The 14327-nt window shown below is 40.5% G+C and overlaps 1 protein-coding gene across 1 annotated transcript in view; it reads left to right on the forward strand.

Moving 5' to 3' along the window:
* The first annotated feature begins 7201 nt into the window (after positions 1-7201).
* The window catches only part of arid5b (AT-rich interaction domain 5B), a 76392-nt gene continuing 69266 nt past the window's right edge, over positions 7202-14327 (forward strand). The window contains exons 1-3 of the mRNA XM_020598775.1: positions 7202-7223; positions 7626-7717; positions 8046-8300. Coding sequence (XP_020454431.1) covers positions 7697-7717; positions 8046-8300 — 276 coding nt within the window. The 5' untranslated portion in view covers positions 7202-7223; positions 7626-7696. The remainder of the gene's footprint in view (positions 7224-7625; positions 7718-8045; positions 8301-14327) is intronic.

Here is a 14327-nt window from a genome sequence, read left to right on the forward strand (position 1 = left end):
ACGCTCTTCTGTTGACTGAGACAAAACCCATCCAACATCATAGGGTGTTGTTCAAGATGCTTGGCTGCATGGGGTCCTGTGGCTCTGGTCACTGATCACAAAACACTGATTCTTTATGTGTGGCTGCTTTAACCAGCACTGTTACAAAGTTCACCTGGAGCTGCATTGCTTGCTGTGTCAGCACAAAAATGCAGCACAGTGGATCAGTGTTTGAAATATAGCTGGTTATAATCACTCACAAACTACAAAGTATGACGACGATTCCTGCACACAGTTTTAGGTGGCTGTGTTTGCATTCAGGTTTCACACACACACCACAGTTTCTAACAGTGCAATGCAGAGCAGTGCAAGCACAGACAAGAGTGCACCAGGCCACTTTCACCTATGTTCTCTTCATCACGGTGGGTGGTTATTATCTGGTGGTCTATCATTTCAAAGGTGTGAAGTTGAAGAGTCGTGTCAATGACACTTGGAATGATAGCCTGTGTCTGGTATTGTTGTTGTTATGTGTTTGACTATTTATAATGCTGAATCAAATTGCCCCCCAGGAATAATAAAGATACCTTGAACCTTGATTGTGGCCCCTAGCAGGTACATTTGGCCATAGTCAGTACCAAAATATGTGAAACACTACCAGATGCACTTTATACACTAATCATCTGTATATATTTCTATAAATTAGCTCTTGATTTAAAGGTCTGTTTAGCCTCGAGGTTCCCCTGCAGTTAAATTTGTTGTATCATCCTGCCTTGCAACTTTACTCACCCTCAGCAATTTTCATTTGTTTCAGTTTCAGCTGACACTTTAATTGTTGGATGCCTAAACAGCTGTTCAAAGGGGTTTCTTCATCCCAATGAGTAGAAAATTCAAGCAGAAATACTGATGTTTCAAGCATTAAATTATTACTATTAAAGTGCACCCAGCATCAGCAGAATATTAGAGGAATTAGAAGCATTTCAGGTTGTATATTCTTAGCTGCAACCTGGCCTTGAAAGTGCATTTTTACACAGCCACAGTGTTTATCAGCACCGTGTGACCAACAACTACACATCTCTCAAGACTGGCTAATTAATAACTTGGCAGTTATGCTACAACGTTGCACTGCACCCTCTGTAAATCTTTGTAATACAGTTGTCGCCAGATCACTGTCATTTCTGTTGAGTCCCAACAGGTGGCACTCCACACTGCAGCTTCCAGAGCAAAACAGCTCTGAAATTCACACCTTTATTAGTCAACCTGACATTTATGCTAATGCCGAAAATGGCTGAGAAGGAGGGGGAGAGAGACTGAAGAGATGTTATTAAAATTAGCAGCCATTGCTTTGTGTGTGTCGGTTTATTTTTAGGGATGAAAAATGTTTTGTTTCCACATCACCTAGTATCACAGTTAAGTGGATATAACTCATATTTTCCAAAAGAGAGCTCCTTTTAAGGAGAAACTCCATTTCTCCTTTGTTTATTCATTTAATTTCATGGCAGCTGAGTCTGCTTTAAAGCCATGTCAGAAACAACACAAGTGGATTGTTTCCAAAATATAAACTTTCTTTAAGCCATGCAGGTCATGGATGAAGCAGGTGACTCAATGGTCACAGCTCTGGCTGTGAATCTCTCCCCCTCACTTTCAAAAAATTTGTTTCAGCTCCGGGCCCTGCACAGTCACATATGTCAGGCATTTGCATGAGAGAAATTGGACTTAAATGGGAAACACATGACTCATTTTGTCTCAGCCCTGACAGCTGCAACAGGCCAAGCGGTTATTGAACAAATATGATTCACCTCAGAACAGAGGGAGTCTTCAAAGCTTTCCAATGTGGAATCTCTGACGTAAGCTGAAAAATAAAGAGATATTCAGGGGGATTTAGTGTGAAATATATTGCGTTACATTCAAACCATATCAAGAGTATTCATTTTCATTTCACTCACTGGATTTTTTTCTGACTTTAGCCTGGCAATAGTTATGAATTCTGCATTAGCAATCAATACAAAAGACTATTATGCAGCGCAGTGCTGGGCCCTGGTCTCCACTTGGCTCATATCCCCAATACAGTAAACAGCCCACAGATGTTTTACATTGATATTAACAACCTTAATTTGTCCTGTGCTGAAAAAGGCCAAGCATAGCACGGGGATTACGTTTTCAGCCATGTATCACACACAGCACAGACAGCAATCTCATTTAGCTTGAGTGAAGTTTACAGTGAGTGGGTTTTGCATAGGTCATTAGTTGTCTCAAAATACCCCTCTGTCACCATAGCAACTTCAAGTGACTGCTAAATTGCCTTATGAAATGAGATAAATTATTAATGCTGAGAGTTTTTTTTCTTCTTCACTATGTGTGTCTCTGGGCTCTGAGCAAAATACTGTGTTTCCTTTCCTGCTCTGCTGTAATGGAACAATTCAGCAGTTGTCATTCATATTTCAGAATGTATCCTTTGTCTCTGTTCTTTAATAGGCTCATTGCTTTGTCCTGGTTTGCTGATATATCGCAGGGATTACACAAATTACAGCAGTATTGCACACATGACAAGTGAAGCTGTATTCAAATAGAATACCTTATGACTAATCTTGAAAACTGCCGGTGTGAAATGACTGCACTTTAATTGCCCATACACACAGTTATTTGACATACACATAATGCAGTGCTCTCAGCCCAGAAAGCAGGTTGACACGCACCAGTGAATAATCTGATCTTGGATGCCTGCTGACATTTATGCCCATTTTATAACAATTCAGCATTTGACAGGAAAGGCAGCAGTGATGCATTACACAGATGGTAAATGCTGAGGTCACTGTCCCTATGCGACTTCATGGTCAGTCGTAGTTTGACCACTGGCTGCAATAACTTCTCTGAGTCGTACATGCTGAGATCGGGTTCCACATTAATGTATTCCTCAGATGTGGAGGTGACACTGTGACCTCTTCAAAAACACAGCTTTGCTTTTTAGATTCTGTGGCATTCGCCTCACTCCTTCTACTGAAAACATCCAACTCACAAGCAGCTGTAACTCAATCTAGCAAACTGCCTTTTCAATCACTCTCATCTTTTATAGTTATACCCATCAGACATTTACATAAATACATTATTCATACTTATAATCCCGGTTTCAGATGGGGAGATATAAAATGTGACTTTGTGTGTGTGCGTGTGCAGACAGCAGGGGAATGAAGTAGCCTGTTTTGTTTGTGGTTTGTAAATTTCTGATTCAGCCGAGCACTCACCATCAATGAGGCAAATTTACATTTGCTGCAGCAGTAATAACCTAAAACCCACAGTGATGTTAACACTTGTATACACTGGAATTCACATTGCCCTATCTCATGATTACATTTGTGCAGCTCTTAATAAAATGATTCAATTGACATTATCAAACAATTCAGCTGTAATAATGGTCTATGAATGTGAAATTGTGTTTTGCAGGCAATTAGTTCACTGTCGTGGCAGCCATTCAGACCAGGCCAACCCAAGACATATATAAATATATGATATTAGCCATGATCAGTGGCCACAGCTATGACTGTTGAATGTTGTAATTGAAAAGGTGGATTGCAGAGACCATAAATTATGCATAAACATGATGAGGCATGGTGGCTTAGATAAACAACTGTGATATTAGAGGAGAACAAAAGGGGAGAAATGTATCCGTTTTACCACAGGCTTTCTGTTCTGCTGTGAGCAGCGCTGATCCACACAGTTCACTGCATGCAGCGGCTCCTTTGATGTTCTGAAGATATGACTTCATAACAGATATTTATGAGGTAAGTCAGTTAATATTCAGCCTACAGTACACTGGCTGACACCTGCTAATATACACAGAAACTCTCCAACAGCCTCCAGATGAACATATCGAACCGATGTCCTGATAAAAGTGACCCACTGTAGGTGGACTCACATCTGATTGAAAGGAGAGAAATGTAACACCGTGTCATAAGAAACTAAAATTAGCCCAGCAACATCTCTTAGATCTCCTGTTACCTTTCTTGAAGCCAAGCTGCAGATGAGGGACATTGTCATGTGATTACAGCAGCGCAAAGACGCAGGTGTAAAGTTACTATTGAAACCTAGACAAATTTACTTGATGGATTTTTAATGTCCCAAGGCTTTCCATTGATGATAGATGGATATCTACTGGGTAATGCAATTGTGCATGTGGAATGAGCAGGCGAGAGAGCTAGGCTCAGGAGCTTTCTTGCTTTAGTCATTTGTAGATTTTCTAATGCCTGGCAGTTTGATTAGTGGATCCTAATGTAAATAAAAGTGAGGCTGGCCATCTATGCATGTCTTCTTATTGTTCAATGCTAAAGAATAAGTCTGACTCTTTTACTTTGAAGGGGATTTCCAACACCTTATTAGATGCCTGATTTAGTAAATGAGAAGGCTTTGGGTGTTTTTATCCTTTAATAATCTTCACTTCACTTTTATATTGATCAAAAGATCAAACAACTTAAGAACATATAATGTTATTGTTCCATTTTTTTAATTTGTTTTATTTCTATTACTTGAGTATCGGATCTGAGTACAATCAATATACAATGATGGCTACTAAAATATACCGGTAATAAACACAACTAAGCCACATTTACACTGAGAAATAGCTGCTTTGTTGGCCACTTAGAGGCAACAGAAACTAACATTACACATGACACTCATATTATCAGCTTTTCAGTTGAAATATTTGCAGCAGAAATATTTGCTACTTTAATGGCTTTTGTGTTGCTTTGCTGTGGTTGAAACTGTGTACAGGTGGCTTTCTAACCACATTTGTAGCTCCCTGCTGAGGCCCCCTCATTTTGCGGAATATGAAACACCTGTGTGGGAAAAAAGTAAGGCTTTTTCACTTATTGTATCCAGTCAGTAAGTCTCTGTCTCAAATATAAGCATGTAGTTTTTCCTTTCATTGCCCATAATAAGGCCTTTCCAGTGCCTTCCTTTGTGAAGATTTTTCTTGGATCACTCATTCAGTCAACACAGGTCAATGGACGTAAGAACAGTTCTGTGTCACAGATTTGAAAACAAAACAAAAGGAAATATTCATATAGTGAGTGTTCTTGTTTCACTTAGCCTCCCAGCTAAATGTCCAGATAAACAAAGTTGTGAGTAGTTATTGCAAAAATAAAAAAAAAAGAATTTGATAACATAAACTGAGCCTGAAATGGAAAAACCCGTAAGATCCACAACCCCCAGGTGAGACTGGACTTAAAGGGGGCTACTCTCAGATTTACTAAAGTGGATTTGAGTTGCCACACTGTGTATACTGTGTTATTCTCACCAGTGTGTCTGAAAGTGGTGCTCAGCTGTTAAGAGTCCATACATCTCACAATGTGTATAGACACATGTAGGGAATGTTTTTGACCTGTATCCTTTCCATTCATGCTTATTGATTCCTTTCATGGTTCCAGTTCACTCATGGGGTGACACGTAGCCTACGGTAAATTACTAAATCCCATCTAATGACAAAGGCGAGCTGAGATAAAGAGAAGCAGATGAGATTCAACAGTTTGAGTTTTATAGTCAACATGTGTATTTATGCAGCATGTGCTTCTGTTCAGTTTTAGCAGTAACACAGTGCAAAAATATTCTGCTACAAGTAAAAGTCCTGCATTCAGTAAAAGTACAAAAGTATTAGCATCAAAACATACTTACTCATACATACTCATCTGATTCTAACTAAAGTTATCAAATACATTTAGTGGAATGAAAAAGGACAATATTTGTCTCTAAAAAGTTGAAGTACCACTTCATACAATGTATTTATTTATAAAGATTTCTCAGCCTGAACTTCCAGTCACACCAGTTCACAGCAATATCTGCATCATAATGTTGCAGTCTCTGCTGGACTCTGGCTGTTGACAAATAAACACTTGCAATTGCTGATAAGAGCTCGAGTGGTGCCATTGATTAATCAGGGACTTCATTATGGTGGCTGTCATTAACAGTGCAACCCCATTGATTCAGCCAGTGAAATGGCTGTGGGAGAAATCAGGAAAGATAACACCACGGTGGTTTGTATTGGATTCACTGCAGGAATCCCAACGCTGCTGCAACCGCATGTAAGACAATGAGCCTCTGGGTAATCCACCGTTTACTTTGAACTGATGCTCTAAACTGGTACTTAAAATATCTCAGTGACACAGCTCTCAGCTAGTTTAGTATTAATATGTTCTGCTGCTTCTTTGAGTGCACTGGAGAGAAGCTCCGATTGCACAACTCAAATTATGTAGGCTACAGTATATCTTGTTTCCAAATGCTATGTAATGCCTGTTCAATCTCATAAAAGGTGGAAATCTCTGGCACTGATGCCACTGATTTTTCATAATCGGTTTCTGTATGTATAGGATAAATACCAGACAGCAATTCATAACAGCAACAGAGCCGTGCCAGTGTGGTAGACAGCAAAAATACTATGCTGGATATGAATTAATGCGCCTGTATGCTCTGCCTGTCATTTCAGGAAAAAAGGCGCATTGCGTAATACTGTACTTGAAATAGCCGGTGTCGGAAGTGTGCCCATGTCGCTGCTGTGTACACCGGGATCTGAGTGGTGGATAAATGCAGGGCAAAGGGTGGGCGATAGTGGAGAAACAGCACAGCGCTGTGGACTGAGCAGGAACTTTGCAATACAGAAATAATTCCAGACAGTCGAGTTAAAAACAGCTGACACATTCAGCCAGCGGAGACTGAGAACATAACGAGTCCACCAATGTAAATAGGAAATGTGAAGTTTGTGTAACTTGGTAACATTATAAACATCATAGCTGCGATCAACAACTCATGTGTTCATTTTGGTTTCCCAATACACTTGTAGTTCCCCGGTGTTCAATATAATACATATTCATCAGCCTAATTATATAAGACGCTTTGATCGTACAAATGTGTTAACCCGTGTCAAATATATATCACGCTGTCTTCACAAGGTCAGCGCAGCGTTTTAACGTGATTTATGCCTGGACAATGGACCGCCTCGTGAATTCTATCTCGTGACGCCCGCCTTTCTAACTCGGCCAATTTTGTCTTTTCATGCTTGGCTCAAAATATATAAAAGCCATTATTGTCGGTGTTAAACCGAACCTGCGCGCCTGAGCCATAACGCATACTAAGTGTCGCTCAAAGCAGAGCACCTCACGGGTCCCACATTGCCTTTTGAGGAATCATTTGATAGCCCTATTAACTTTCATGTAACATTGTTTCTTGAAGACATCCACTGCAAGCGCCTCAGTGTCATTACTGTGAGAAATGTGCTTTCATACTGAACGTCTTTTACAGAAGTCCTGGAAGATACGTAGTCCCACAAACGCCTATAAACACAGAATATTGGCTCAAATTAGGCTTTTTTAGGCAGCGAATTTTGCAAAAACGGTGTTGTCTGTTTTGTTATACAACAGCTAATCACTGATGATAGAAAATAATTGATATTTTTATGTTTACGTGTTAATGTTTTATCTAAATATGTCGTTACGTTGAATATACATTTCCCAGAAAATAATTATCACTGATATACTTCATTAAATTAATGCACAGGCTAATGAAATATTTGTTGCAGGGCATTTATCTCCAAAACGTATTTTTCCACAAATGTTCATCGACTGATACACGATGTTTTAAACTCAACAGAAATATGTGCCTTGCAGGACCTTCGGCAATCCATTCAAGCCAGCAAGTTTGGAGAGCGTGTTGAGTTTAATCAATTCATAACGTCGAGATGGAGCCGAACTCACTGAAGGTAACGTTTGTTATCAGCCGTCGATTTATTTTATTTTCGCACCGAGCTAATCGCCACCTGCTCTAAACTGTACTCGCGTGCCTAATCCACAAAACTTTGACACATGGCATTTAACATAATCACATCTGTGTCATATGTTGAACGTCTAAAAATAGTTAGATGATACTAATTGTGTGCAGAAAACTGGGATATCGTAATGTGATATTTGCCAGCAGTGCGTAATAACGCATGGCTGTTTGAAATGTTTGTGTCCACATAGCAACGATTTGTTTAGCAAATTAGTCGATAAGCCATTCATTAATTTCTCCGTTTGTGTTTTCCTCTACAGTGGGTGGGCTCATCTTGCGGTTTACATGGACCATATATTTTCTATAAAGCCTTTAAATTTAACTGGGACGCCAAACCGAGGATTCTGTCTCTCGGAGACTTTTTCTTCGTCAGATGTAAACCGGAGGATCCTATTTGCATAGCGGAGCTTCAGTTGCTCTGGGAAGAAAGAACAAGCAAGCAACTTTTATCAAGCTCCAAACTTTATTTTCTACCAGAGGATACTCCCCAGGGACGGGCCGTCACTCACGGAGAGGTATGAATATTAATCGCCTGCTGAATAATTATACATGATACGTGGTTTTCCGTGTTTGTTCTTTGTGTCTTCGCTTGTTCTCAAGCATTTTATTAAATAGCATCTTTATTACATTAAGAGTTGGCAGTGGATGTATAGTCTCCAGTGACACAGGCATTCGCATGCATAAACGCATGCATTGATGGTGACATTGATGTATCCGAGCAGTGAAAGGAATGACCTACAGCGGTATTTGTTCTCCAGTTTTACTTCAGCCTATTTGTCTATTGTGGTGTCAACTGCTGAATGTGCACTTGTCCAGCTGCGCTCTGTAAGGCTGCCGCTGCGCTCTATGGGGTTAATTGTGTTATAAAGGGGAAAATCCGCAAGAATCCTGCGCCTATAGGCTCTGTCATTTCATTTCTGGGTAAAGCGTGTCAAATACTGACATATGGGCGGAAATTGCGAAACGGTAATGAATGCACGGGATCAAACTGGCTCAGATCGCTCAGTACGATAGTTATTAGATATTTTGTAATGCAGCCTGATGTTGAAAGGAGCAGAGCGAGTCGTAAAGCGTGGCAGAGCTAACCCAGCTCCGACACGTTTTAACTACTCTCCACGCTTTGCATAATTTTCATACTCAACAATGTGATATTGTCATCTCGTATTTGAGGCGGCACCTAAAACGCCTCTGTTACATTAAGCCGTTGTTGGCACAGAAAAGCAATAGTTATGATTGACTGTGGCCATATGTGGCGCTTGTGATCCGGTTACATCGTCGCATTAAATGACACTACTGTGATTATTGAGAGTTTTTTTCTCACCGGCTATAAAACAATAAAACAAATGATGTTTTGTTTCCCCTCTGATATTCCTCAGCCAGCGACAACAGCACTTTAATTACTACTCTCTGTTTTTGATCACTTGCGGCTGGATGGAAATTATTCTCTGCTGCTTATATTGTTTATAGGGAAGGACAAAGCCGTGTTTGTACTTGACTCTTCCGCTGATGGTTTACTTACATTCTTTCCTCTTGAGTAATAGAGTGGCTATCACATTTCCCTTTCATGGGAAAGATGGCTATTTATGGTCTGCCGCTTAGACAAGCTATCATCTTTGTGGCAGAAGTCTTCTATGAGCGGGTATCAGTTCCTGAAGCCCTCTCGCTTTAGCCTCTAACACGCTACAATCATTTAGTAATTACTTTAAGTGCATGCGTCGCCGATTCTGAGGCCATACTTGCGCAACGACATGTCAGCTCCGCCCCTTTCCTAAAGACTTATTTGCATTGCAAAGTGCTTACATTCCAGTCCGTTGGGTATATCTGGAAAATATTACATTAACTAGCAGAAGGACTGCACTGCCAGTGCAAGTCGCATCTCAAAGAATTTAGGACATAATGTCAAGCACAGATGAAAAGCATCTGCTGTAGTTTGTGTATCTGATAGCAGAGTGAAATCATAAGAGGAATAAAAGCAATTTCCCTGCATTAATTATGCAGTATCTGGCATCATAGTACACAGTCCTGCAAACACAAGTGACAGATGCACTTGCTTTGAAGTTACGCTCTGATTATAGAATATGGCAGACTATAAAATAATATAATTTGAGGATGATATGTTTAAGTGCTACGTAGGTGCCTGAAGGCTGACCTCAATTAAAGGGCTTGTCAAAGCTCCTGCTCTCAGCAAATCAGACTACTTACTGTATATTACAGAGTGGAAATTGCCCTGACAACTTCAAGTCACTTTATGACCTTCACTGAGCCCATTCAGATTCTGGCTGACTTTGCCCCATAACACTAATCTGCACTGCATGAGTCACCTAGGAGCTCTTACAGTACAGATGCAACCCATAATCCAAAAAACAAACAGGAAGGTTAAACCAGCCACACTAAAGCTGTGATGCTAAAAGTCAATGGCTGGTAAACTCTATGCCTGAGTCATGGGCTTGTGTGTGAAAAGACTGTAGCTTTTTTTTTTTTTAAAGGTAAATTGAACATTAGGTAAGAGTTCATTTTTAGCTCCGCTGAGAAATGCAGTTTATAAACCTGACATTAGTCATTTTTTTTTCTTCAGCTTTTAAAACCAGATTAATGGTTGTGGAGTAACGCTGTAAATCTGTAATTTTCTGGCTGCAAATCAGGAGTTCAAATTAGCCCAGTGACTCATACAGATATGAACATGATAACTTGCAGCTCTCAGGAAGTGTGCTATTTTCACAAGGTTTTAGTGGAAAATGAGCACAGGCAGCATCATGACACAGGCTGTAGCCACAACCTGATATTACTGAGCCTCATGACATTTATTCTTATATTGACAACTCAATATTTTCACACAACATAAAAACAGAAGCAGTTTGTGGTGTTTAACATGTAGACAGCTGCTGCTGTGACATCCCCTTTCTCTGTTAGAACTCAATTCATATCTTATAGATGGCTATTATCTTAAGCCTGCAGCTAATATCCTCCAAATACTAAAAGGCAGGACATTTTTGAAGACATCAGAACAGTCTTATATTGAACTAGCTCACTGGAATTGGATTACTGATTCACTTGTTTTCTCAGTGCTGAGGTATGATGTAATTTCCTGGTTATTTCTCAGGTATTTGTTTGCACTCAGCCTCTCCTGTGCTGCGTTTGCTGTCTTTTGCTGTGCTGTGCAACAACAAGAGGAACCAACCCATGACCCACTGTGCTTGTTTTTCTTCTGTCACATTGTTGGAGGTCAATTCCTTTTAAATACAGCCAGCTTTAAATCTAGTCAGCTTTGTCTGGAAATAAAAACGGTGATTCATTGAATAAACCTCACTCTCGGCGCCTGTGTTTGCTGAATATTGGATAAACAGAGCCAGAGAAAAAGTAATAATCTATTTATACTGAGTTAATTATTAAGTCCATATGTGGAGGAAGCTCTATTTTTCATTGTATCGCAGCCTGACAAGCAGTGTTTACCACCACCAGTTGAGCTCTGCTTGCTCTTTAAACAGGCTTTGTGTCGAGTTGCTCACCCATTATGACAAACCCTCAACTGGGGCCTCTGCTCTATTTGTCTGCCTGCAAACTGCCACCGACTAAACAGTCACATGTGTTTTAAAACTCATTGAGTGACACATTATTTCTGGCCTTCGTCTCCTCCTGGTACAGCTTGCCATACTGTAATACTTTCTGTTTTTGGACTCCCCGTTTCAGCAGAGGGCTGTTGTAGATAACAGCTCACCGCGCACAACACCCACTTATTACATACTCTCTGCTTTAGGCGGTTAATTGCTTTTGCTTATCTTATACTATAGACCCCACTTTACTGCAAATACAGCAAGGCACTCTTAATGGGAATTCACAACTGCAGAGAATATTTTTGGATCATGTTATATTAATGTGCTATTATCATCACCTCTGATTTCATCTGACCTCTCTTCTCCTCTGTTCTGTCCCTCTAACTGACAAGGCTTTGGCACACACACATACGCACACACTGACAAGCTGGGGACTGCAGCAGTAGGCTAGTATTGATTGCTGTGGAAAACACTTTGGCATGCATCCAGAGCCATTTCTTCAGTTCATGGCCGTAGTCCATGTTTCAGTGCTTGGAAAGCCAACTTGCGGGGAAATTAGATTGTATTCATTTGCTGCTTCTTTGATTTTTTTCCTAAGGGAAAATCCTGAATGGGTAATTCAGGCATCTGGGATGCTAGTTGAGTTAAGTGTAAGTGGCTTAGATATGCGACCAGCATTTTGATGGATTAAGTCATTTTGCTGAATGCCTGGAGTGTCAGTGTGATATGGCATATTTTTACAGTGGTCGTTTTTAGAATATCCATACTTCTCCCTTGTCCTGACCAGTCTGTGCATTATACCAAATCTCCCCATTCACACAACAATGGCAGGAAGTTTGGGGGGGGGGGGGGGGAGTCAGCGTGCATGTGTGGAGTGCGCGCATGTGTGCCTCCTCTGCCGCAGAACAAGTCATTAACTCTGAACACTGCCCTCCAGTGAATTCCTCACCATTGCTGAAATAGCATGTAAATTATTACCAGCTTTTTAGGATAGTGTAATTTAAAACCTTTAAAATGGAATAGCCTGGACTTCAAAAGCTGTAAAAAGAAACCCGACTAACGTTTCCCATTGGTTTATGAGTTGTCATTTCTGTCCTTTTGCAATTTTCAGATTTTTTTTCTTCATCAAACTGTTTTGTGTTTTGCAGCCTAAGTAATGATATGTTGCAGCAGCGCCGGGTTTGTCAACACACAAGAGACTTTTGGTGCTCTGTAGCTTGGTTTTTTCCACTTTGTCATTGACTAACCACTTGAACAGGCAAACATTTGCCTTGATGCATGACTCCAGTGCCTCAGCTACAGTGGATTGTTATTATAACCTTTGAGGAGAATGCAGCCACAGATATAAAGCTCTTGCTTACAACTCCAGGCACTATTTTTTATTCTTAACTGCTTTTTTTAGATGGAGCATGTGGAATCATCATGCATTTAGTCTTTGTGCATGTGTGTGCTTGCCATTTGTTAAAAGCACAAGGGTACAAAGCTGCAGTGATTCAAGGGAGCTGACACAGGTTTTTTGTGGTGTCACCTTACATGATGGATGCCTCACCCACTTTCGGAAAGGCTTTGAAAACTCCTGTTATCTCGCTATTTTTCTCTGTCATTATAGCTGCGCAAGAATGCTAAGTTCATATATCATCCCAGCTCATGTAACAGCAATCTCTTAATGGAATCAGTGAATAAAAGATGAGTTCAGCACCCTGAAGATATTACAGCAACTTTTATGCAATGAATAAACTACATGGATTAAGTGCCAGAATGTTATGTACAACCATTCTCACCTTTTAAATGTTGTACCTTGAACTCTTTCCAGTCTTGAGGCAGTCTAAGAAAACATATTCTTATTCAATTGTCTCTGACTTTACTCCTGAGAGCTCCTTTTTAATTTCCAGATAAGTTTGTTTTGGGACACTGAAGCCAAGGTCAGTCATGGGGAGGAGAGCTAGATAATGAACTCGTATTGTGTTTCATGCCCTCGTTCACTCTCTCGCCTTCTTTCTCTCTACTTCTCTCCCTCTCTGTCTCCTCAATGTCCATGTCACCATGTCCATTACTCAATTACTAATCTCCTTTGGCCTTAGGAATTTCAGTGCTGACCTCCCTGAGGCAGCAGGCTGAAACCTTCCCAGCATGACAGGAGCACTGTGTGTGTGTACCCACAGTATAGAAAGACACCCACCCACTGGGAGTGTGGACCCCTTGTATCCCAAGCTGAAAGTCCTGTCCGAGCAATGAGACGCTCCGCTACAGAACGCTGACTGTCAGGAATGTCCGCCTCACTGTTTGCACACACTGGCGTTGTTTTTTTTGTTTTTTTTCTCATAGGAAATTGTTGGGCACGATGAGGAATATTTCAGGGTGCATTGTTTCTATTTGGATCACCAAATATAGCATTGGGAATGTCCCTCGTGCTGTTTTGCCACCAGTGTACTGCCGCATCCATATAAATTACATTTTAGTGAGTTTAATTTCAATGAGATTGCTGGAGTCATGGGTATGTGGAACAGAGTTATCTACAGTTTCACAGCAGAAGTCTGTTTTTTCCACTTTCAGTCCATTATGTGCAGTCATAGCAATAAATTACTCAGTAATGTTTTTGGAGATATCATGCTGCTGCAGTAATAACATGAATTATTGATAGAAGAGTGGAGACGGAATGTAACGTTCAGCTGTTAATGTACGTTTTAACTCGGTCATAAAGTAAAATGAGCAGTGTGTGCGTTTATTGACATACCTGAGGTAAAATTATGACAACACATGAAGACATTTGGTGTCAGATTCACAGTGTAAAATGCTCTTAATGCATGTGCGTAGGAAGTGTCACTGAATGACACCAGGCTGTTTTATGTGTTGCTGATGTGGTGTGTCACCTCTTGGCTGCAGGCTTGCAGTCCTCTGACCTATATTATCAAGTGGCCTGCTGGCTGTGTCTGCCACTTTGCTAAACTATCAGCTGCCTAACTCGAAATGACAGCACAGTGTGGCTGGGGG

This window comes from Monopterus albus, unplaced genomic scaffold, assembly GCF_001952655.1.
Source record: "Monopterus albus unplaced genomic scaffold, M_albus_1.0 scaffold3.1, whole genome shotgun sequence".
In the NCBI taxonomy this organism is placed as follows: Eukaryota; Metazoa; Chordata; class Actinopteri; order Synbranchiformes; family Synbranchidae; genus Monopterus; species Monopterus albus.